The sequence below is a fragment of the Schistocerca serialis genome, chromosome 4, assembly GCF_023864345.2.
Source record: "Schistocerca serialis cubense isolate TAMUIC-IGC-003099 chromosome 4, iqSchSeri2.2, whole genome shotgun sequence".
In the NCBI taxonomy this organism is placed as follows: Eukaryota; Metazoa; Arthropoda; class Insecta; order Orthoptera; family Acrididae; genus Schistocerca; species Schistocerca serialis.
Window position 1 is genome coordinate 363,700,812 of NC_064641.1, and position 26,212 is coordinate 363,727,023.

At 44.3% G+C, this 26,212-nt stretch overlaps 1 protein-coding gene across 1 annotated transcript in view; it reads right to left on the reverse strand.

Annotated features, from left to right (window-relative positions):
* The window catches only part of LOC126474164 (dual oxidase maturation factor 2-like), a 723,454-nt gene that overhangs the window by 60,830 nt on the left and 636,412 nt on the right, over nt 1-26,212 (reverse strand). The window contains exon 6 of the mRNA XM_050101622.1: nt 18,440-18,651. Coding sequence (XP_049957579.1) covers nt 18,440-18,651 — 212 coding nt within the window. The remainder of the gene's footprint in view (nt 1-18,439; nt 18,652-26,212) is intronic.

Here is a 26,212-nt window from a genome sequence, read left to right on the forward strand (position 1 = left end):
AGAGAAACAAACTTTCACGTGAGTCTCAAAAGGAGACACGGTAAACTACGGTTTCTCATCTTGTCCGCACGCGTTTCACGCTCCTCACCACCACCACCACCACCACCACCACCACCAACAACAACAACAACAACAACAATGACAACATGAAAACGATAATAGACTCTCTACACACTCTTTACAATCATCGACGCTGCACAGTCTCACGTCTAACACGAGGGACACACAAGCTGCCGAATTAATGTCCTGCAGAAACACCAGCGATAGTCATTGATAAGTAGCATTACTCTGATAGATAGCGATTAAGTAATCTGTGCTTTTTGTAAATCAAGATGTCAGTTACAGTCAACTACTTCGTTTCGTTTCCGTCATCAGGTACCATTGCCAAACGGTCTCAATTGTTCGACCACATATAGGAAAGAAGTGTTGAAATTATAAGTGCGATAAACTAAGTCGAAAGCTTTGGAAAATAGCAGAATATTTTTCTTTACATTTCATCTGCATGTGGGAAAAAAACTGGTAATTGTTGTAACTGGGACATTCCTGCAGGTTGCGAAGGACTCACCTGTTACTCTAAAACTAATTTTCATTAGTTCAGATTTAGTTGGGCGGTGAAATGACGAAGTCCTGTTATCATTCGTTTGATTGGAATAACGGTTCCTCTTGGTATGTTACAGGTTTCGGACAGTGATTGCTTTTTACGGACGTCATAACTGTGTTTACGAATGACAGAGAGGAAACCATGAAAGTTAAGCTGCCCTCTGTGTTTACGAATGACAGAGAGGAAACTATGAAAGTCAAGCTGCCCTCCTGCAGAAGTTGTTCAGTCGAGGAAATGCCGAATACAGGGCAAGAAATTGATTTATGCAAGCTAGTGTTACATGGTTTGACGCCATATTCACTCATGCTTTGGATATTACACTGTACTAAAGATTTATTGCCGATAAGGGGAACAGATAACAGTGAGTGCAGCGCAACCTGCATCGTTTGTCTGCCGAGTGGTCACCGCACTCGCCCGTGTACCTACCGAAAAGTGGTTGTTGCACGTCACAACCTCTGAACCCATCCATTTGGGAGCAGAGCCGGACAAACAGGTTACATAATATCGTACATGCCTTACAAAACGTCACGGATTTCTTTGCACTGCAAACGGTTTGTGTAAATGTGCCGCTGTGAAGCACCTTACACTTCGAGGTTTACACTCAGTATTGCTTACAATTCTTTGAAAATAATTTGAATGCCAGAGCCGAAAAAAAAACCTTCGCAATTCGCAATCCAGTTCATTGTAGATCCGAACCATTGAATGAGAAGAGAAAACGTCTTTTAGTAATTCATTACACGAAAAGTCCTTTTCCACAACAGGCTAAGTCAGATACATGATTTCATAATGGAAAATTGGCTTGTTATATGATTACACTGAGGTAACAAAAGTCAGGAGATAGCGATGTGCACACATACAGGTGGCGGTATTATAGCGTACACAAGGTATAAAAGAGCAGTGTACTGGGGAGCTGTCACCCGTACTCAGTTGGTTCATGTTTCCGACGTGAATATGGGCGAACGACGGGAATCGACAGACTTCGAACGCGGAATTATAGTCAGAAGTGACTCATGGAACATTCCATTTCGGAAATCGTTATGGAATTCTGTATATCCATATAAACAGTGTCGAGAGTGTGACGAGAATACCAAATTTCAGGCATCACCTCTGACCACGGACAACGAAATGGTCGACGGCCTTCACTTAACAACCGAAAGCAGTGGCATTTGCGTGTAGAGTTGTCAGTGCTAACTGCGTGAGATAGACGCAGAAATCAACGTGGAACGTACGACGAACCCATCTGTAAGGACAGTGTAGCGAAATTTGATTTCAATGGGCTATGGCAGAAGACGACCGATACTAGCGCCTTTGCTAACAGCAGGACAGCGCCTGCAGCGGCTCTCCTAGGCTCGTGACCATGTCGGTTGGACCCTAGACGACTGGAAAAACGTGGTCTGGACAGAAGAGCCCCGATGTCAGTTGGTAATAGCTGACGGCAGGGTTCGAGTGTGGCAGAAGCTCCACGAAGCCATGCACAAAAGTTGTCAACAATGCACTGTGTAAGCTGGTGATGGCTTCGTAATGGCGTAGGCTGTGTTTACATGAAATGGACTGGGTTCTCTTGTCCAGAAGAATCAAGAAATGGCTCTGAGCACTGTGGTACTTAACTTCTGAGGTCATCAGTCCCCTAGAACTTAAAACTTCTTAAACGTAACTAACCTAAGGACATCACACACATCCATGCCCGAGGCAGGATTCGAACCTGCGATCGTAGCGGTCGCGCAGCTCCAGAATGTAGCACCTAGAACCGCTCGGCCACTCCAGCCGGCCCAGAAGAATCGATCATTGACTGGTAATTGTTATTTTCTGCTACTTGGAGACAATCTGCAGCCATCGATTTACTTCATGTTACCAAACAACGATGGAATTTTTATGGATGACAATGTCCCATGTTACCGGGCCACGGTTGTTTACTATTGGTTTGAAAAATATTCTGGACAGTTCGAGCAAATCATATGACCACCAATCGACATTCATGGGACATAATCGAGAAGTCAATTCGTGCACAAAAATCCTGCACCGGCAACACTTTCGCAATTTTGGACGGCCATAGAAACGCATGGCTCAGTGTTTCTGCAGGGGATTTGTTGAGTCCATGCCACGTCGAGTTGCTGCAGAACGCCGTGCAAGAGGAGCTCCGAGGATTTGTGCAGGGATTATTTTTCCGACGCGTTGCCTCGATTGACTTGACAGGAGATGAGACACTTCCACGTGTTGCGGCTAGTGAGACGTTTGTCTGTTTATCTGTTCATATATCTTAACCCGCGGAGCAGTAGTATGCGAGGCAGGAGGTGCAGCAGACACGGATCGAATGCAAGCGATGGGTTAACCACCGTTGATCTGGTGCACTGGCCATCTTGCGTGAAACTTCTACGTAGGTTTTTTAGCTTGTTAAGGCAAATGCTCGGAGTGCATGACTTGTCTACTTTTGGTTAACTAACGACAGGAAATGCATCCAGACACGAAGTTCAAATAAAATAAATTTGCAAATTCATGAAAACAACGAATTCCCTACGATGAGATAAACCCGGGGGAGAAGGATAGAGCTAGAAATAGAGAGAGAAAGAGAAAATCTATTACCCGGAAAAAAGACAGGTGATGTTTTCAATGATTTCTGGCACACATTTACGATCGTGTACACACAAATTGAAGCTCACTTCCAAAGGTGACAGTAATTATTTAATAAATTTAATTTTGTACCTAATGTGCTGCCTCTGTGTTCAGCAAGAATGAGGTATGTCGAAAGCACAACGGCGGAAACGATTTGTGCACAATTTGCCGTAAGACATATGAAAACCAAAGATCCATGTAAAACGGTACATTACCTAATTTCTGTATCTCTTTCTTTGCGTGGTTCACACAGTGGGATAAGTTTTGTTTAAGAAACAGACTGAATAGGAATCAATTACATGAGACTGCTGACGTGAAATACTCCGTCCTCGAGATAATTAGCACTTTCCTGCTGCTGATGGAAAACTTTTGAAACCGAGGAAGTTTACCAGCGGCATTCTGGCGATATTGGAATCGTTTCCATACTATCAATGATAAGCCTATAAAAGTAGTGGCACAGTAATTTTTTAAAACAAATTTCACTGAAGTATGTTCTTTAGATCTCGTCAACTTTCACTTTTGTCATGGTAAGATAATAAATTTTAGCTTCCAGCTGCATGCAACCTGAGCGAGTGTAATCTATTGGATAACCAACGGAGGATGCCTAAGGGGCGTCACGTAACGCTCGAGAGCCTACGGTACTGAAGCAGTGACCATAAAGTCCGGCGAGCCACCGGCGGCAATTTCTAGAAAGCAGATGGGTGTGCAGGTGCGCTGGTACAACATAGTTGCGGTTTCGCGCGGGCCTGTTGCTTTTATTTCCCGTCACCCTCGCGTGCGGTACTGGGCAACGTCCAGCGACTGCCTTTTAAGGCAACTCGTCGCCTGCAGATCCCCTGCTTGCGAAAGTTAACCTCCGTCGTCGCGCCGGACCGAACAATTAGGAGCCTCTTATCGCGCGCACCTGGAGACGTGCCAATTAAACGGTCAACGATTAATGCATTTTAATCCCCGCCGCACGAAACAAAGCCATTGCCTTCTGGAATTCTACACTAATATTGTCACGGGACAGTTCTTCCCTTTAGTACAGTCTTCGTTTTACTAGGAATTAAATATGTATGACTAGAGGGGTCTCAAATCTACGGCGTTATATCTATGAGAGTGGATTGTGAGTCGTGTTTGGATGGTTTGGTAGAACACTTGTGCGTGAGAGGCTGAGTCCGAGATTCCAAAGCCAGTCTGGTACACAGTTTTAATCTGTCAAAACTTTCAGATCAACGCACACTACACTGCAGAGTGAAAGCTCGTCATCACGCGCATTTTCGGGTTCGACATCTTTGCCTGATCCGAAACCAAGAAACTTAAAGCTGACCAAAATTTTCGTCGTGGTCGTCCTATTTTCTTCTACCCTTGGTTCTGTAGCTTTGCTTCATATGTAGGAAATTGTCATACCATTCCTTTCTATACTGTTGGATCTTTTCTCCATATAATTCCTAGAACGTGGCGCTCCTCTCCTATCTCATTGTTCCTCTTATAATCCTATGATCTGTATCCTACCACACGTCTCAGAAGCTCGATTTTTGCCATTTCAACTCTCTGTAGTTGTTTTCTTGTTAAAATCTATTTTTCGTGTTTACGTAACAGTGAAAAATGAAGAGATCGTATGACATTATTTGTCGGGAGACCGCATTTGGGGTTCTTGGGCCGCGAGGAGCAACTCTTTCCATTTCACACTGCTCGGGCGACAACTAAACGTACGTATTACAAAATATCAGCACTGTCTCTTTCCCGTTTTATGCAGAAGCGTTCTGTTAATCGTATCTAACATCTGTAAGTATCTTCGTAGTTCCGTTTCAGGACTATCATCATCATAAGATAACAAATATCCCCCAAGCCCAGGTAGTTGAATGGCTCTGAGCACTATGCGACTTAACTTCTGAGGTCATCAGTCACCTAGAACTTAGAACTAATTAAACCTAACTAACTTAAGGACATCACACACATCCATGCCCGAGGCAGGATTCGAAACTGCGACCGTAGTGGTCGCCCGGTTCCAGGAAGTTGAATTTATGGCCTTGTTCCCATACGTTATTTTCTCTTATGATTTCAGCTACTAGATGTTGTTCCCCATAGAAGGCCACAACTTTAGTTTTCTTCGTGGATATGGACCAATTATAGTAAGGGAAACGTGAACAATGGCGACGTTATTACCAAATGCGTCCAAACGGGAACAACGTGTTGTCATTCTTTTCTTGGCTGCCTTAGGACGAACACAGGTAGACATACATCGGAGAATCAAGAAAGTGTATGGAGCGACATGTGTGTCGAAAACCATCTTTGTGGAATGGTGTACAAAGGAGTGCTTCTGATTCATGAAAAACGAATGTCACCATATCGCGAATGTTGTAACGCAGAAGTTACGACAGCTCAAGTGGGAGACATTCGAATACCCGCCCTATAGTCCTGAATTTCTCCCCATGCGTTTATCAAGCCTTCGGTTCCTCAAAAAAGACCTTGAAAGGTCAAAGATTTCTCTTGCACGAGAATGTTCCGCAGGCAGCTATGCACTTCCTGACGCAGCAAGACACGATGTTTTACCAAACGGGTATCTTCAACCCTGTGCGTCGGTGGGAGACGTTGCCTCGATGGGCACAGCAGTTTATTTTGGTATACCGATTCTGGGTTGTACGGCCTTCGGAAAGGGATCTTTTTAATCGGCCCTTACACAGGCTGTCCCAGAAATAATGCTACGAATTTCGAGGGATTGTAACAGGTGTCTTGAGAAACAAATAGAGAATAGGAACGCGTGTCCGGAAACATCATACATCGATGCCGTAGAACGTCGAAGTTACAGGCGCCAGCGCCTACCATTAGGCCACCCATTCGGCAGCAAACGTGGCTTTGTACTCTGACGGACAGTGGGCGGAACATCTTGCAATGTTGCTAGTTGTTCAGCGATTGCAACAGATTGACACGCCTGCCAGTGCACAAGACAGAGCTAGCTGCTGAGTGGAAAGGCCTTGTCTCCTATGGATGCGAAGCTCTGTTACTCCAGTGGATGACGGTTTCTTACATATGTTTCCATCTGCAGTTTATTTTTCTCCAGGAACTCTCTAATATTTTATCTTCTATTTAATGTAAAAAATAAGATCACAAGCAGACCAAAGATTACAAAATATTTAAAAATGTCATTCAATTTCACGCCCTATTCCTTCCGACTGAAATTCCTGGGGTGTTTTATAATCACTGTGGTCTTTCAGTACAGTCAAAAAAATGGTTCAAATGGTTCTGAGCACTATGGGACTTCTGAGGTCATCAGTCCCCTAGAACTTATAACTACTTAAACCTAACTAACCTAAGGACATCACGCACAACCATGCCCGAGGCAGGATTCGAACCTGCGACCGTAGCGGTCGCGCGGTTCCGGAGTGAAGCGCCTAGAACCGCTTAGCCTCAGTACAGTCAGCTTGTGGCTGTCGGTGCCTGACTCCTATCAAAATGAATCTGGTGGTCTCCTGGCTGCAAAGCTTCTTCCGCAACAGCTGAGCTGTTAATCTCCCCCCTTCTGCTGTTGCCCCTTTGCTTTTCTAGTCTTGTATTGACCGCCCTTTTTGTAGTACCATCGTACACCTCCCAGCAGCTACATACACTCATATAAATTCCCTCTTTCCCCGTCGGTTTGCGAGCACCCTTTGGCTTTTTAATCGATCCTGTATCTTCTGGGTGGGTTCGTAGATTACCGGATATTCAGTTTTTTTTTTTCAAGAATTTTGTTCTGCATTCAGTGATGTCCTTAATGAAAGACAGGAGAACTTTCAGTTTCACAGGCGCTTGGGCATCGCTATGATTTTTGCACGGCGCTTTTAAGGCTCTTTTTACCTCAGCGAGTAAATAACTTTTCTTTAACAATGCATTGGTGATATGTTTGAATTTCGTGTGAAGCAGCTCTGGTTCGCAGATGTTAATTGCTATGTCGGCCAACGTCTCTATAATGCCTCACTTTTGTTGTGGGCGGTGGTTCGAATACCAGTGTAGGTATCATATTTTTTTTAAAAAAAACTGGCACATCACGAAAATTTAATTTTCCGCCTGCCTCCTCATCCTCCATAGTACAATGAATCTTCGGATTAATCCCGTTGAGATGCTTGCGAAAACGACGTAGTTACTCTCTGTCGTGCCTCCACAAAGCAAACGTATCGTCTACGTGCCGGAAACAAATATTCAGTTTCTCTTAGGCAGTTTCCAATGCACGTTCCTTGAATTTTCCGTTAAACGATTTCGCCATAACTGGGCTCAAGGGTTTCCTCATAGCCACATCATTCGTCTGTTCGTCTGACGTATCCGTAACTGTTCGACTCAATGCTTTGCTGGGTGAAAAGCAAAGTTGTCAGCCTTTTGCACTAAATTTCGCGTACTGTATACACCCAAATCACTTGCAGATTTACTCGTGTATTCTCCCTGTTGTACTGTATAGGCTGTACTATATTGTTTACTGCACAGGTGTCCAAAATTAAATCAAGAAACGGAAATTTTCCAAGGTTGCTTTTACTTTGCCACAAAACAGTAGAAACGGGTGATAGTAAAGTTGAAACAATGTAATGAATACAGAAGGTATGTAATTGCTGCATGCGTAACGGTAGACAAAGATGCTCTTCGTTTTTTTTCCAACTTAACGGATTTACACACAAATTTCGACAACTGATTAATGTGCTGTCTTTGCAGCAATACAGACCTGACAACGACGGGGCACGCTGTGTATGACGTCATCGATCTCATGTTGAGACAATTCCGCCCATTCTTCCTGCAGGGCTGCTCACAGTCTCTTATGGAGTGGTTAGTGGATGCTGATTTGCTGCAATCCGTCTCCGTAGTGCGTACCAGAGATGCTCTATGAGATTCAAATCGGAAGAGCGAGCAAGCCACGTCGTGCATGCAATATCTTCTGTTTCCAAGAGAACATCAACCAGCCGTGCTCTATGAGGTCGAGCATTATTGTCAATTAGTACGAACTCTGGGCCCACAGCACCTCGCAACAACCACATATGAGGTCTCAAGATCTCGTCACGATACCTTACAACAGTTAAACCTTGCCTATTCACCCGTACGGTTTCATGAAGAGCCGTTCGAGTGGTCAGCATAATTCTTGCCCACATCATTAGGGATCCTTCTCGATGTCGATCTCTTCCACAATGTTTGGGCCAACTAAGTCGTGTTCGACATTTCCTCCAGATGCGAGTTCGTCGAGAGTCATTCTCCAGAACAATACGGGACTTATCTGTGAAAAAATTTTGGCCCTCCATTCGACTCTCCAGGTGACATGTTGACAACTCCAGTCTAGACGTTCTCTTCTGCGAACATGCATCAGAGGTACACATACAGCAAGTCTCTGACAATAAAGGCCACTCTGTCAAAGCCTTCTGTACACCATTTGCCTAGATGCAACACGTCCAGTAGATGCTGCGGGGTTAGATGCCAGTTGCCGTGCAGTACAAAGGCGTTACAATTGTACTGTTACAGCCAAATAACGGTCTTCTCTTTCTGACGTGACAAATGGTCGGCCCTGCCCTGGTATTTGGGATACAGTTTCGATCTCTACAAACTGTTGCCACAGTCGATAAACAACATAAAGATTCTCTTTAAGCCATAGGGGCCACAACAACTTTGTGACTGTCCATCTTCCATTCCTCCTACGCCTCTCCACTGCCGAGAGTGTGTCAGGCGTCTTCTCAGCGGCATACTGCACCGTCCGTGACTGTGTAAACAGCAATAGTGGATGTGGGACTACCAGACAAATACTATGCCGTTTGATGGGTGCCGTGAGGTCATCGCTGGCGTGGTTGCCCGTTGACCGGAATGCCATCTTCCGTGCAGAACACGATCGTACGGACATCTGTTGACAGTTAGTATGATTGTTTCGTGACTTAGACACAGGATGAGGAAGTAGCGGTTTGTTGCTTTAATTTTGGACACCAGTGTATATTCCTCTGTGTTGGAGCAATCTTAATGGCCAGCAGTGTAAACTATGCAGTGGAAATTTGTACTTATAAGTGATCTGATCGTTTGGAGGACGGGACAGGAGGTTTAGTAGAGCGATCGGAGTCGCTGTTTCAGAAATAGTGCGGCCGTGGGATGACAGAGGTTTGCTGTGGGTGCTGGTCTGGCGGAAGCAGGTTGTCCGCAGGTGGGCAGTGGCGGCAGCGGCAGCAGTGGCGGCGCGTTGCGCGGTGGCGTATCCACTGGGCGCGCTTTCTCCGGTACTTTCTCTGTCAAAACCGCCGCTGCAGAAACCCACGGCCGTAGCAGGAACGCAGCCGCAGCCGCGGCCAAATGTCTCCGCCTCGAGCATCGCCACGGCCAACCTCTCCGTCCACTAGCCATGGCGGTCGGACACAGTTGAAAGCTAAGTGCTTGGACAATTGTTTTTAGTACAGTTGTCTGGTTTCCCATTCACAATTCGCTAGTTTTCCACTATTGGCCAATTCTGGCTATTATGCCATTTCAGTGCGGTAGTTGACATTCGTGAGCACAAGCCACCAACCTCTCCAACCTCTAGCCATGGCGGTCGGACATAAAACTTACGACAAGCAGCCACACAAACAAATGGTGTAAATACGCTTTAAAAGTGGAACACTGCCCTGTGTGAGTCTACTGTAATAAAAGAAAATGTCGTAGTACCAGCTACGTCTCAACATACATTTGCGAAAATTATTATCATTTAGACGACTGCCTGTGATACGATAGTTTATTTTATTGCAGTTGACTCGGAATGGACAGTATTCTCGTTCAGCTACTACTTTTAATGTGTTTTTACACTGACTGTGGGCAAGACTGCTTGTAGGTTTCATGATCACCAGCCACAAACTGGTGTTTCGACGTCTCGGTGGCTTGAACTCCTGCCATTTCGAAGTGGTAGCTGACGCGCATAACTGCTGAAATTGGTAAGAGACTGACAGTAAATAACGATTGAAGTCGATGGCTAAAAATCCTTTCCATTCAGTGAGTCACTTAACGAGATGATACTCATTACAGTTACGTGCTGTGATGACTGGTTGTTGTGTGACGTCCTTAGGTTAGTTAGGTTTAAGTAGTTCTAAGTTCTAGGGGACTGATGACCATAGATGTTAAGTCCCAAAGTGCTCAGAGCCATTTGAACCATTTTGAACAGTTACGTGCTATCTGATATTTATTGCCTCCCTAACTTCCTCAGTGGCTGGGAGTCCTTTCATGTTATCTCAATAGTCAAATATACGAATATTTGTATAGTTATTTTACTGGAATTAATGTTTTAACAACTGCCTGCGTAATATTATTATTCGTCCTCTCATACCTTCTATGGCTTAGTGCTTCTGCCAGTACATCCCTTCTCAGTGTCTCTGACTGTACTGAAACATTCTGATCCATTTGGCTTCATTTTTCTAGTATTAATATCAACTTCTAGTTTTCCACAGCCCTGGATCAAGTTTCATAATTGTTATTTGTGTGACTCTTGACCAAAGGAAAGAGATTCTCTCTGAAAAATTTCTGGTTGTCTCGAATGTATTAATTTGTTATACGAAAAAAATTTTCGAGTCGAACATATAATTTTTTTTCTTATAGCCAAAACTTCAGTGTAATTCACGAAGTGGATAACACAACTACAGAAATACGAGTACTGCTTACTTTCAACATGATTTAAAAAACTGCAGCCACTGGTTAATTTACTGTAATATACAGACAATAATAGGAATATGCTGTCCACAGACAAAAATAGAGCTGCATATGCTTTCAAGTGATTAGCTTACAAGTTACTACTTAATATTTTTGCATTATTTATGTGGTTGGCATTTGCTACTGCTGCCATTACTGAAAGAAAACGATGTTGTTTTTTGTCGTAATAGTGAGGCTATTAGTAAAGCTCATATACGCACTTTGCAATTATCTTTGATACTTGTGTCAAATTGTTATCCACCTACATGACATTTTCACATCGTACTCTGACACAACATGTACGTGGCGTATGATGACACTGCTTGCACCGTCAAATACTGAATAATAGTGGCGGTGCCCGGTGTTGCACATGATGTTTAATACCTGTCACACAAACTGATTGGCCCTATGCCTTGTTGATACTCATAGCGAATGCAAGCCGTATGGAAAACTGGAATCGCTTTAAATAGAAGGACATATATGAATCACTGGAAGTCACTGTAATGCGATGAATGAATACGTATTCATCTGTACGAAAATATGATTAGTTGCGCCAGCTGTTGTTACATTTTGCGCTAAGTATCTCATTGTGTTTTTGGAGAACTCGTCTTCTCTTGTTTCAGCTGTTTTCACTGTTTCAAGTAGGATTGTGGTTGAGCGGTTGAGCACGACTCCAACTGTTCGAACAATTTCCGTCACAGTTCGGGATATCTCGGGTTCTGTTCGATCTTTTGATCGGCCCGCGATCTTTTGACTTTTTTTGGTACTATATCCACGACCTGCCTTAGCGTTTGCGTGGTATTGTGGATTTCTATAATAAAAATAACTGTGAAACACGGATTAAAGTATCTTATAGGATATATATCACATGTAACAACGGAACTTAATCAATAAATAAGAGTTTGCAACCATATTTCTGTCAAATTCTCTAGCTTTCGCTCGTCCCGCGATCTAGTGACGTCTGATTGCACTATATCCAAGATGCCACTGTAATTTATTCAGTCAGTTTACCACGGTACATTTCTTTGTTAGGCTTTTGATTTTTCATTAGTTTTTCTCATTGTTTCATCTGCATTACAAATTTGAAGTAAATCGGTCAAGTGCTTTCCGACATGTTTGGTTACGTTTCTCTCATTTCTCTCTCTCTATCTCTCTCTCTCTCTCTCTCTCTGAGTGTGTGCGTGTGTGTGTGTGTGTGTGTGTGTGTGTGTGTGTGTGTGTGTGTGTGTGTGTGTGTATCGCTCGCGCGCGCGTTTTCGGTAACAATCTTCCCGCTTTATATATTACACACATAGATGTTTCAAGGCAGATTACAAAATCGTATCTTCCTTTTACCTCGCTGGTTAAGTGTGCAAAATTTCATCAAGATCGGAATAAAACTGTAGATTTATACGAATTACAAACAAACAAACGAAAGGACATTCTTCTTTAACAGTACTTTCTGTACGGCTTTCCATAGCAATAATTACGAAGTTGCAGTGAAGTACAAATGCTGAAATGTATAAATTAATTTGAGAATCACTTCATAATGGTGACAAAAGCTGTTATTTTGACAGTATATCCAGAAATAAGTTAATTAACAGCTAAATGCCGAAAGCACCATCAATTAGACAATTTTCCCGTTTCAGCGTCTCGAGGATAACAGTACCAGTACAGAAGAGATTAAATCTGACAGCACGGGTTTGGTTGTAAGAAGCTGACGCGAGAGAAAAGGTCCCTAAAACAGTAAATTAGAGTTTCTTCACAGCTGTAATAAAGAGAAAATGTGTAAGACTACAAGACAGTGCGGCACATATGGAAATACATAATACGGCAGAGGGGAAGTGGCGCCCGCAGGAATCCGGCCGCGTTATGGCGGCTGTCGGGTGGCTCCGCGCCTTACGCAACGGTTATGGCGGCAGGCTGCCGTCGCGGGGCGCCGGGCCGTATTATGCCAATCAGCTTCGCCGGTCAGAATTCTTACACGTAGCTCGCAACGACCGGCCGGACACCGCTCCGCTGCACGCAGGTAGCGCAAACACCGCCGCCAGCCGGCAATCACGGCCGCCTTCAATCGAATTTGGGGAACCGACCAAATGAAGCAGTGCTCCTTTCCGGGAGAGCACTTGATTACCACCGACGCTCACCTGTACTGCACGGCATGAACGGGCCCCGAGCTCCGCGAATTTAAGAAGACGGCTTCTTTCGATACTGACGTCGGAGGTTACGCGGATCGTCTCCAGAAGGCAGTAAGTACGCGACGTATTGGAAAAGGCGGCTCATAAGGGTACCACAGCATGGAATGAAACACTACCTACTGCGCAGCAAGTAACAACATTTCACCGCAAAACTCGTATCATCCCAACGTATTTACTTCGATAAGCGTTCAAATCAAATCAGTCAGGTGTAACTGTATAATTTGATTGACCTATGAATAACTATAAATCTCGAGGGTCAGATTTCTATGCCCTGTCAGTTGTAGTATTTATTTATGTTACGTAACTTTTACCTATTGCAATGCTTTGTGTGTGTGAAGAAAAATACCTCATACCGCAGTGATTTGTTTCGGTTTGCCCATCAAACGGTGGGTCCTCCTGCAACGTGGATAGAAAGAGCCAATTAATAATTTCAGAGCAAGGTAGGGGAGGCTCAATAAAATAAAATTTTCTAGACAACCATCGGTCGTATATACACTGTTGTGCATCTAAAAATATAAAACAAGAGCCAACGAGCCACAAGTGCGCATAAGTGTGTCCATTTAAACCAATTTTCTCAAGCTAATGTCTGTTGTTTAAGAGCGTATTATTAAATAAATTAGCTGAAGATACTCTACGATGTTGACAAATTTTAAATTCCTGTCCATGGCTAAATAAGTTATACGGGATTTTTATGTGATGTTTATTATGTGAAGCTTGACTACTCCATAAACTGAGCTAAAAATACCGTAAAGCCAATAATTTGTCAATATGAAAATGTGCACTGCAGAACCAGCACTGCGGTAGGAAACTAGATATGTGGTGCTATAAGATGGCTCAGATGGCTCTGAGCACTATGCGACTTAACTTCTAAGGTTATCAGTCGCCTAGAACTTAGAACTAATTAAACCTAACTAACCTAAGTACATCACACACATCCATGCCCGAGGCAGGATTCGAACCTGCGACCGTTGCGGTCGCTCGGCTCCAGACTGTAGCGCCCAGAACCGTACGGCCACTACGGCCTGCTCTATAAGATGCAAGAGCAGGAAAAAAAAACATACATTTAAACACTTTTTTTCTCAACTAACATGTAAAGCAAATTCTCGAAAATCCTTCCTCCAACATAGCTACAGTGTTGACACAGTCGAACAAAGTATTGGCGCAAGCTCAAGAAAATACCTGTCATGTTGCAAATGATTGCCACGGTCTCGCAAATTAGAGCGATCTGCTCTCGTGCAGACTAGCACAGGCCGAGAGGGCATTCCTGATAAAATATTGGCCATGATTTGGGGAAGCAGTTACTGCGATAGTACGTATGAAGCGTAGCATTGAATGAGAGTGAATCACGGGCTGTGGAAAACCAGAAAAAAGGGAATCGAACCGTTTGAGGTGTGATGCTACAGAAGAATGTGTCGACGGCGCTGTAAGAAGGAGGCACAGGGTAATACGACATATGTTAAGACAGCAGTAAGTTACATGGTATTAGAGCGAACTGTAGAGGTTGGAGAACTATAGAACTGTGGGGAAGACGGTGACAAATATGTCCAATTATTAGTTGAGAACATTGGGTTGGACGAAAGTAATACTCAGAGATAAGAATGAAATGATAATTAAATCAAGATCCTAGGCTGTCGACAGGCGTTGATGTACATCAACGGGAACAGTTGAAAATGTGTGCCCCGACCAGGACTCGAACCCGAGATCTCCTGCTTACACGGCAGACGCTCTATCCATCTGAGCCACCGAGGGCACAGAGGACAGTGCGACTGCAGGGATTTTATCCCTTGCACGCTCCCCGTGAGATCCACATTGCCAACTTAATGTCCACACACAAAATTCGTAGTGCCCCTACCCTTTACACTCATTACTCAAGGCAGACAATCTTACCGAGTCCCGTAAGAGTTCGGGCAATGCGTGTGCATCAAGCACAGAAGAAGGATGTCAATGGCTGGTTAGCCTTAACTATATATGTAGATGGTATCTGTTCGGACATGTCCGAAAGAATAAATACCATCGGTGACTAAGCAGCTCTCTTAGAATGAGAAGATAATTAAATCAAGACCCTAAGCTGTCGACAAGCGTTGATATTCATCAACGGGGACACTTGAAAATTTGTGCCGCGACCAGGACTCGAACCCGGGATCTGCTGCTTACATGGCAGACGCTCTATCCATCTAAGCCATCGAGGGCACAGAGGACAGTGCGGCTGCAGGGATTTTATCCCTTGCACGCTCCCCGTGAGGCCCACATTCCCAACTTAATGTCCACACCACGACATTCGTAGTGCCCCTACCTATTACACTCATTACTCGCGGCAGACAATCTTACCGAGTCCCGTAAGAGTTTGGGCAATGCGTGTGCATCAAACACAGAAGAAGGAGGTCAATGGGCCAGTTAGCCTTATCTATATATGAAGATGGCATCTGTTCTTTCGGACATGTCCGAAAGAACAGATACCGTCTTCATATATCAGAGATAAGAGGTTGACATAAAAGAGGATGTCACTGCAGGAATGCTGCACAGAAGAAAAGTGGTCGGTGCAGGAAACGTATCCACTGTTTGGGCACGTTGAATTCACTAGTTACTTGCACTTTCGTAAGTAATATATTTAGTATTGATACACAGTCTCATTTCTTTATGTTTCTATTGAAGCTTTCCGGTAACTGTGTTCCATTTCATGCCATATCCAAGCAGATACGCTCAGGTTGTTATAGGGTACCGAAGTGCCACTGGGCTGTGCCCGTCTGACTTCAAGTTATGCGCTTGGGGATTTTTGAAAATGAGGTATTGTGCTGTGTGCGTGTTTTTATGTAAATGTTTGTTCTGTATGTGTGTATGTTTTCACTAAATGTCTCTAAATTGACGGGTGAGTGTTAATTTTGGGCTCTTATGTTGAAAATCGGGGTGTTCGCGACCTAAATTTTGTATGAGGTGGTGGGGCGATGTTTGTGTTTTCTCATAAAGTTTGGTGGATTTCTCCTTTATGATGGAGTATATGGTTGGGTGGCCTAAAAATTCTCTTATTTGTGTGTTTCAGACGTATCTGTCAGCGCCTGTGATGACTCGGAATATCCAAGCGAAGGTCCTTCAGACATGAAGCATTAGGTTCTCAGTACAGCGTGTAGGCCTATAGTATCCTCAGGAAGGGAATATGGTGATGACTTTGTCGAGATGAGACCACACGTGTTACTACTGATTCAAGGAAACGACTGTATCTCTTTGAATGTTAAAATATCAGTTAATAATAACGTACAAAACAACGACACTGAGTAAAAGAAAAGCGTAATAAATCTTTAACACGCAGAACGGACTAGTTGTACTGAGACCGGACTGCTATAGGAATGCTTGTTGGTATCGACTGAACGTCCTAGCAACAATTAAATCGCATATACTCATGTTTATTGCTACCGACTCTGGTTACGACAAGATTCCGACAATATAATGTATATCCGTTTTTATGGAAGTATCGGAAGACAATTAATGTCGCAATATACAGTTCTATGAATGCGTGGTGTCTGTTCTGTCGGACATGGCAGAAAGAACATTCACCAAGTAGTCATATATATCGTATAATTGATCGTCTAGATGGGCAACGGAACCACCGTCTTCAGTGTGGACGCACAAATACGACCGACACCCTGCGGTAATCTCTGAGTAGCGGGCGTGGAGGAAACGGACAGAGACTACGTATAGGTGGTGCTCGGTGCGAATGTGAGTCGGCGATGAGATAATTCGCGCAGCTACGCTAAGGCTGTGTCCCGGATGGCGCAGTGGTTAACGCATCTGCCGAGTAAGCAGAAAATCCTGGGTTCGAATCCCAGTGCGGTACACATTCTCACTCGTCGCCGTTGATTCCGCTTAAAGTCCCGATGCAACTGACGTCAGTAATCGCTTCACTTTCCTTTCCTTTCTTCCCCCCGCCACCTTAAATTTACACTTATTCACTAAAATTTTATCCAGGTCGTGAACAACAGACGCTTAATCAGCTATCGCAGGGCATTTGCGCAGTTTTTTTCAGATTGCATCGTCTGCAAAAATTCTGAAGTGACCGTTAAAATTTTCTTTCAGGCCATCAAAAATGGTTCAGATGGCTCTAAGCACTATGGGACTTAACATCTGAGGCCATCAGTCCACTAGACATAGAACTACTTAAAGACATCACACACATCCGTGCCCGAGGCAGGATTCGAACCTGCGACCGTAGCAGCAACTCGGTTCCGAGCTGAAGCTCCTAGAACCACTCGGCCACTGCGGCCGGCTTCAGGCCATTAATATACAACATGGACAGCAAGGGTTCCCGCCACTGATGCCTGAGGGCACAGCTGAAGTTATTTCTGCATTTGCCGATAGCTCTCTGCTACCTCTTCCCAACCAAGAAATCCCCAGTACCGTCATAAATTTCATTTGATACCCCGTATGATCATACTTCCCTCAATAAGCGCTGGTGTGGTACTGAGTTAAGAGCTTTTCGGAAATTATGACATATTGCATCTATCTTTATCTATAACTTTCAGGATGTCATGAGAAAAAAGTACGAGTTGTGTCTCGCAAGACGAATGTTTGTGCAATCCATGCTGGTTGGCGTAGACAGATATCGTGATGGATGAAGCCTTCAATTCCTCCAGTCAGCTTTGACCAAATACATTATCAAAATGGCTGATATAACCGACTCACTAATGTCCGAGGGTCGATTGAACCTATCGATACCGGACGCCGGTTTGATCAGTGACGTAATTAAGATTCCAGTGTGAGTGACATACACACCTTAACAACAATTATATTCTCACAACATCGCATTGTTGGCTTCGGCAACTCACAGTCAGACTCCTTTCCATCGAGTCCTCGAGCTTCACTACAGATTAGTCTGTTACCACCAGCTTCATTCCAAAAAACAATACAGGTGCAAAAGAAATACTGTCCGTGTTCTACTCCCATTGTTTTTGTGAGCTTATGACGACATACACTACATCGTAATTACGTTACTAGTCAAACCGACGTCCGGTATCGGTAGGTTCAATTTACGCGAGAACTCATTATGAGCCGCATCGTATTAACTCCTCGCGAACAGGCCACTAAGGCCCAACGGTACCGACCGGCAGCCGTGTCATACTCAGCCCATAGGCGTCACTGCATACGGATATGGGGGGGGCATGTGGTCAGCACCCCGCTCTCTCAGTTTCCGAGACCGGAGTCGCTACTTCTCAATCAAGTAGCACCTCAGTTTGTCTCACAAGGGCTGAGTGCACCCCGCTTGCCAACAGCGCCCGGCAGACTGGATGGTCACCCATCCAAATGCTAGCCCAGACCGACAGCGCTTAATTTCGGTTTTCTGACGGGAAGCGGTGTAACCACTGCGGCAAAGCAGTTGGCGAATCATATTGGTACTGTGATAAAAAGAGCATATTTTTGCGAAAAGGGCACTCACCGGCGATGATGACCACCCAGAAGCACCACCCAAACTCGAAGTGCAGCGCGCCCTCCTCGAACTGCACGCAGAGGGGGGCGGCGGGCAGCAGCAGCCAGTAGGTGAGCGCCGACGCGGCCATCAGGACGCCCGTCACCGTCATGGCGTAGGCGCCGTACCGCGGGACCACCACCAGCAGCAGGTTCATCATCACCCACGACGCCAGCGCCGCCCTGCCAAACAACACCAAACACACGCTTATTATGGTGAATTAAGACAGTTAAATCGTAAGTTCAAAAGGCAGTAAAATTAAAATAAGGCAGATGGAAAAAGGTAGGTAAACTGTTTTTTATGTCCAGAGTAACCACCATAACTCTTAACACATTTACTACACTGTGAGATATGACGGTCAAATGCCTTAATGAAAGGATGTTTGTGGTTTCCTGCGGAATAATGGTTGTACCCAGAAGTGTACCTGTCCATTCGAAGCAAATCGACACCACGAATATCTTTATTCAGTGCTCTAAAAATACGCAAATTGCATGGGGAATGTCGGGTCTCAATATAGGATGAGAACCACATGTTGACAAGGCTGATTCGACTACGCCGCTTTAGTTTCGCTGGGAAGTCCTTACACGTTCTCCTTACAGTCCCGATCACTTCCCACGCGATTTCCATATTTTCGGAGCCCCGAGGAAAGACAATTACTGGCCATATATTTGCTTCGGACGAAGAGGTGCTTTCCTGGGTGCAATTATGTGTCTTTTTTAATTCAAGGCATTGAGCATCTTGTCTCACAGTAAGATAAACATATTAAGAGTTACGGTGATTACTTTTGAAATAATAAACAGTTTATTTACTTTTTTATATGTCCCGTTTTGATTTGACTACCCCTTATACAGGGTGAATATAACAAAACCGACAAACTGAAGGGACGGTTCCCTGACTGGAAATGGAGGAAAAAAGTTTCTACGAGTATGAACATGCTTTTGGAAAGGCATCGTTGCCACGGTAGATGTCGCTAGCTTATGGAAGTTCCTCTGACCACGCACCGCGTGTTCCTTGTGTGTTACAGGCTGTGTGACTGACGAAGGGCTCTGTGATCAGTAGAATGGTCTGGTATTCATGTCGGGAACAAAACGTGATGGTGTTAGTGTACTGCCAGTCAGATGGAAACGGTCGAGAGGCAGCACGGCTGTACCACAACAAGTACCCCTCCAGACACTGACCACATCAACATTTCAATCCCGTTTAGGGCGTTTGTGTGATTATGGGTCCTTCCAGAAGATGAGCGTGCTGGAAGGCGGTTGTACTGTGAGTACATCAGATTTGGATGACCAGTTTCTACAGGCTATTGAGACGAGACCTAGCACAAGCTACAGACAACTGGCCTGCCAACATAGTGTAGCCAAACTACGATTACGTGTTGGTTAAAGTGGCTCTGAGCACTATGGGACTTAACATCTGAGGTCATCAGTCCCCTAGACTTACAACTACTTAAACCTAACTAAACTAAAGACATCACACACAGTCATGCCCGAGGCAGGATTCGAGCCCGCGATAGTAGCGTACGATTATGTGTACCCTGCATGACAACCGCTACTATTCCTATCACCTACAACGAGTACAAAGATTATTATCATCGGATTTCCCTCTACGAAAGGATTTTGTTGATGGTTTTTACACCAAACCATCACAACTATGGGATTTCTGTTACGAGTCCTCTTTACCGACGAAGCAACCTTTATCAGAACTGGCATCATCAATTTGCATAATCTCATCTGTAGAGTACAGAAAATCCTCTGGAAATGGTTGAAGCGTCTCATCAGCATCGGTCCAGCGTCAATGCGTTGGCAGGGATTCTTGGCGACTACATATTTGGATCGGTTATTATTCCACAACGCCTCGACGGAGAAGCGTACGTGGACTTCCTACGGAATACACTGCGTGGGCTGCTTGAGAATGTGCCTTTGACAATACGACAGATTATGTGGTTTGTGCAAGACGTAGCACCGCCACACTTCCGAATTACAGTTCGCCGACACCTCAACATCTTTCCCGGACATTGAATAGGACAGTAGGACCTGTAGCATGATCTATTAGATCACCGGACTTAAAACCCCTGGATTTTTACCTCCGGGGACATATGAAAAGCGTTGTGTATGCTGAACCAGCTCCTGGTGTACAGACCCTTCAACAACGTGTTCACGGCACCTGTGACGCTACTCGGAGAGAGCCCGGAACGTGCGAAAGAGTGCGGCAATCCAAGATGCGACGTATGAACGCGTGCATTGTATCACATGGAGGCGACATTAAACACCTGTTGTGACGTGGATACGATGCAGCTCCGTATTGTGTTCCGGGTCGATTTGTTGTCGTTGCACGCACAACTTCCACCTCCGGAGAAATGTTCATAGGACCTTTTTCCTCCATTGAAAGTCAGGACTACGTCCCTGTAGGTTGTCGGTTTTATTAATGTTCAAGCTATATTTAGTGGTCAGAAAGAGACGCAATTAGTGTCTGTTGTTCTCAAAGCGTAGATGATGCGCACGAGATTGATCAGCCATTGGCTCGAGTGCGACCGTCCCCTGACCAATATTTCTATTGCTCTCTTGCTCGTTAATAGGAAACCAAACGAAGAACACGTTTGGCAACACCGTCTCTGGCAGGCCGCTTGAATTTGTGCGCGCCATGACCTGATTGGCTAACTTCAATGCCAATTAAATCAGAAATGGTGCAACGTATCGAATATTTTTCTTAATAATTATTTCTCAGCACACCACCCTTACAAGATTTTCACATTGTTTCTGACCACCCTGCATATGGTAATTTTATACATGTATATATTTATATACGTCTACGTCTGGTTGTAATGCGCTATTAAAGTGTTAATTTCGGTAATGTTCTGAGTCATTGGTATTTTAATTTTTGTCGAGAAGAGCAACGGCATTTTCGCGAGGTTTTCCCTCAGTGTCTTTTGGGATGGAACTTTTTAGTATATAAGGGTGCATTTTTTGCGCAAATGGCTCTCTGTTTCACTGGCACGTTGAGTATGTTTCGCCTTGCCTCCTCGCTATAAGTGCGACTGGAGTACTGTTACGGGCCACGCCTGGCTATTGGCTACCGGACCCGCCAGCAGCTGGCTACCGGGCAACACTCCGCGTCAGCTTGTTATGCATGGCCGGGCACCGGCCTTCATTAGCTGCGCTCCGGAACTACTAGCTTCTTATTTAGTGCCGGCACGGCGGCTCCCGCGGGGGGCGTCGCACCGCGGTTTCTCGTTAAAATGTAAATATCGCTGCCTGGCGGACCCGAAGCGACATACCAGAATCGATACAGTCCGTGAGGCGGCGGTTGCGAGCGGACGCCGAGAGGGAGTGGAAAAAGTCTTCCTGGTCCATGTGGAATGCTTCCTGCGGTGTGTATAGTTGAAAGCGGAAAGCTCTCATAGACTTGGTTTATTTACTCTAAACTAGTGCTGGAGTACGTTCTTGAGCAAGTGGAAGTTTAAGTCCAGACAAAACTGCAGATTTCAATCGAAAAAGCAGTCGGTGGTGTCTCTGATAGGTCCCTTGATAGTCAGATAATTACTACTGAAATTCCTCTTATTCCTGTCAACCAAAACGTTTTTTGTGCAGTTCGTACTGGAAAAGGGGTTTTATCACGTAATTCAGCCGGAATTTTAATCTGTTGTCATGTAGATTTCACGTGACTGAATGAAGGTTGTTCTCAGATGAGACCAAATTTTGCACTTTTCAATGAGAACTACTCTTTAATGAGCACCTATAACAAAATAGAGTAAAAAAAAAGAAAAGTTTCGTTGGATTTGGGGGAAAAGCATGCTCCTGCTTGTAATTGGCAGTATTGTAAGATATATAAGGAAGAATAGAAATATTTTTTTCTGTCTTCCACCTCGTGATATCTACTCACTAAAGTGCGTATCACCTAAAAAAACCCGTACCTGTTACAGGGAGTAACGAGTTTTCTCAAGATCAAACGTACCCCGTTAACGAAAATTTCGATGTTTTATGTCGCAGTGGTGAAGATTTTGGTAGCATGCCGTCGAGGAAAATCCATGTAATGCACTTGTTGCGGATACTAGTGAGATACGCTGTATTGCACTTGTTGCAGATCCTAATGAAATAGGCTGTACTCTTTGACGTCTCCACGAAACGTGGCAGGACTACTCCCTCTCCCAGTTTCATAGTCAAGAACGCTCAGCTTCACACTTTCGCGTCCTTTGGCCCTGCCTCTACCACAACGTCAGATTAAGGACAGTTCTGATACGTGAAGATGAGAAAGGAAATCGATCGTGTCGTTTTCGAAGGAACTGTCCCGTCATTTACCTTAAGCTGTCACGAGAAACAAAGAAAAGTCCAAACCTGGATGACCAGACGGGACTTGAACCGACTCCCCCGTTCCCCCTCACTCCGGAAGTGAGTCTAATGTCTTACCACCGCGCCACCACACTTGTTAAAATGTAGGCATAGTTGAGAGACTGAGCTCACACAAGCAATAGTTAAGGTACAGCGTTCACTTTAGGGAGAAGCGTAGTTCAAATCTTCGTCCGGCTATGCAGGTCTTGGAGTTACGTGACTTCCCTAAGCATTTTAAGGAGAACGCCTAAACAGTTCCTTTCAGAACAAGAATACCGTTTTTGTTCCCTATCCTTACGCAATCCGATCTTGTCGCTCCAACTCTTATGATGTTCCCCTGAACATGAAACCCTAATCTTCATTCCTTCCTTTCCTTCTTTCGAAAACTTTCTATACTACCAAAATCCGGCAAATCTCTGCTTTAATTGTTGACTGATTTAATGCGTTATCTACATAAACGTCTACCTGACTACTCTGCAGTTCACGGTTAAATATTCGACAGGAAGGTGGGGATTCAATACCGCGCAACACTCCTCCAGAAGAGGACGCACAACCATATCACAGGCGGCCTCTTTACTAGATTTGTTATATCTTCAGTGTTCTGCCAATAAAACACTGTCTATTGCTTGCTTTCTCACAATATTTTCTGTGTGATGGTTCCAATTTAAATGGTTCGAACTGTAATCCCTAGATAGATTGTGTGATTCATTGTGTAACCCAAAATTTTAACACCTTTTCTATATCGAAATACTCATTAACCAGTTGCATAAAACAAACTTTATTTCCTTAAGAATACTGTCAAATATTTTAAGGAAATGAAATTTCTTTTATGCAACTGGTTGCTGATCATTTCGGTTATATAGCTACAGTTGCTGAAGATGAATAAAATACCAAGCATTTTTTAGAATTCGTGTGAAGGACTTCACTTTTTTGTTTAGGGTCAGCTTCCACTTTTTGTTCCACGCAAAGATTTCGTCTAAGTAATTTTGCAAATAGTTTTGGTCTTGTGATGACTTTACTAGATGGTAAGTGACAGCATTATGTGCAAACAATGTAAGAGGGTTAATCAGATTATCTTCTGTATCGTTTATACGGAGTGTAATGTGTAGAAGTGCAAAAATTTTGATAAGTGGTACCTTTGTACGCACAGACATCAGTGTGTTGGTTGTTTTTCTTCTTGTCGAACAGTCTTCCCACAAACTTTACGACCTGATGTTTCCTGCATGGTCGTAACTGCACCACTAAGAAGACTACGTCTATCAGTATAGATTAAACGTTATGTGTCCACGCGTTCACACCTCAACACCTAACCTACTGCCCGGGGGAAGATAAAGATTAATGGCTTGCTCTTGCCACAAGAATTTGGAGGTACTAACCACCCTAAAAACATTTGACTCGTAATAGCTATAACTATTAGTCCGAAAATGACATTATTCTTGTAAGTTTTTCAGTACACAGTACTCATTCACCAATAGAAATATCTTCACTTACATCCGTTACACCTTGTAAAGATCAAAAATTGCAGAAAGCCTAGAACACTTCCCTACGGAACTCCAGATATCGCTCGAGACTCACTCGATGACTTGCGTTAATTACCACTAACTGCATCCTTCTGACAGGAAACCACGAATCCAGCAGTGCAACTGAGGCGATACGCTATAGGCACTCAGATCGACTGGAAGGAACGGTTTGAAAGTGATTTACGGTACGGAGCCCAGATTAATCGTTGATAGAGAGGAGCCACAAAATCCCTGTCTCTGGGGACGCTTATTTCGGGTGGGGACGGAGGCGACGAGCATGCTGGTGAGGCTTGCATAACCGGGGCAGCAGCGGGCATCGGTGTCGAAGTCGCGACGCTGAAGGTAAAAGGCGGAAGTGAGTGCTACTCCCAGTGTCGCGTCCCCTGCTGTTCCCTCTAGGAACGCTCTTCCAATTGTTATATCTCGACGTGAGATGATATTACAATAAAGCAGTGGTAGGCTTTGCCGACAATCTTGCCGCAGTGATAATACCTGTCAAATCACAGAATTTAAGCGCTGTCGGGGTTGGCTGGCACTCGGATGGTCGACCGTCTGGGCCTGCCTAGAGCTGTCTGCAAGCGGGGTGCACTCGGCCCTTAAGAGGCAAACTGAGGAGCTACTCGATTGAGTAATAGCGGCTCCGTCCTCGTAAACTGACATACGGCAGGCAGAGGGGTATGCTGACCAAACGCCACTCACCAATTGCATCCTGTGGCGCCTATGGACTGAGTACAACGGCGGTCAGTCGGTATCGTTGGGCCCTCAAGAGCCTGTAGGACAGAGTTTAATTTGAGTAGTTAAGCCCTGCGACTGCTAGTCGGCGTGTCACTCTGGCCACCTGTTGTGGGTTCAACACCAACTGCAGGTGCGAGCAGATTCTGCAGGAAAGATCTATGACGTGGATCGTGTTAGGTAGTGTTTGTGAACCGAGTGATAAAACACGGCAACTTATTGACAATCTGGAACTATTTGGGCAGCATTATTTAATTAAGACTACGTATTTTGCGAACCTGGGCAAAATAGCAGCAAGAATCATGACAGTTCAGTGGTTATTTCATAAAACACCCATATCTAACGTCAAAATCTTTCTGCTTCAATTACTGGACCAAATTGAACTTCTACTTCAACGCTTTTTTGCTTTATTAGCTAGTTTGAATTCATGACCCTCTTGAAATACAGATGTGCATCGACGACATGTATATTCCGATAAATGAAACACTCTGTGGAGGGCAATGTGGTTTTGATCGTCACAAAATACATTGGGGCTGTGGATACGAGTATGAGGCAACATCTACAACTGCTGTGATCAGATAGAGTAACTAATCGGTCAATTTTTAATAAACAGCAGTGTTGAGGATGAAACAATTGGATTTAATACTAAGCAGGAATATCTTAATTAAGTCATTACTGTGAATGTGTAGTTTTGATTATTTATTGTTAGCTTTGCAAACTGCTTGCCACTACGTTAGGAAATGGGAGCCTTCATAACTCTAACGGTGAAGGGCCTACACAAAGATTCATTTTAGCGTAATTATTGGAATGATGGCTAAAAGAGGGAGAAAGTAGTTAAAATAATTTAGTTAGATAACCTCATTACAATAACTCACAAAAAAAGAGGCGACGCGCAGTACCTCCCTTGCGAGAAATCTCCGTCAACCTTCCTTATGCAGACTCCTTTTCCGTTATACATGGATCAGTGGGTCATTATGAGATGTTACCCCAATTTCTTCTTGCCCGCTGTAGTTCATATGATAGACATCACGAATAGAAAAAGTATTTCAACGGAACTTATTTGCTCGGTCCAAATAACTCTGCACTTACTCTAATAATCGCTCCCTTCGAATACGTTATGTACCGTGGTAACGTCAGCAGATAAAGACAACCTGTAACAAATGTAT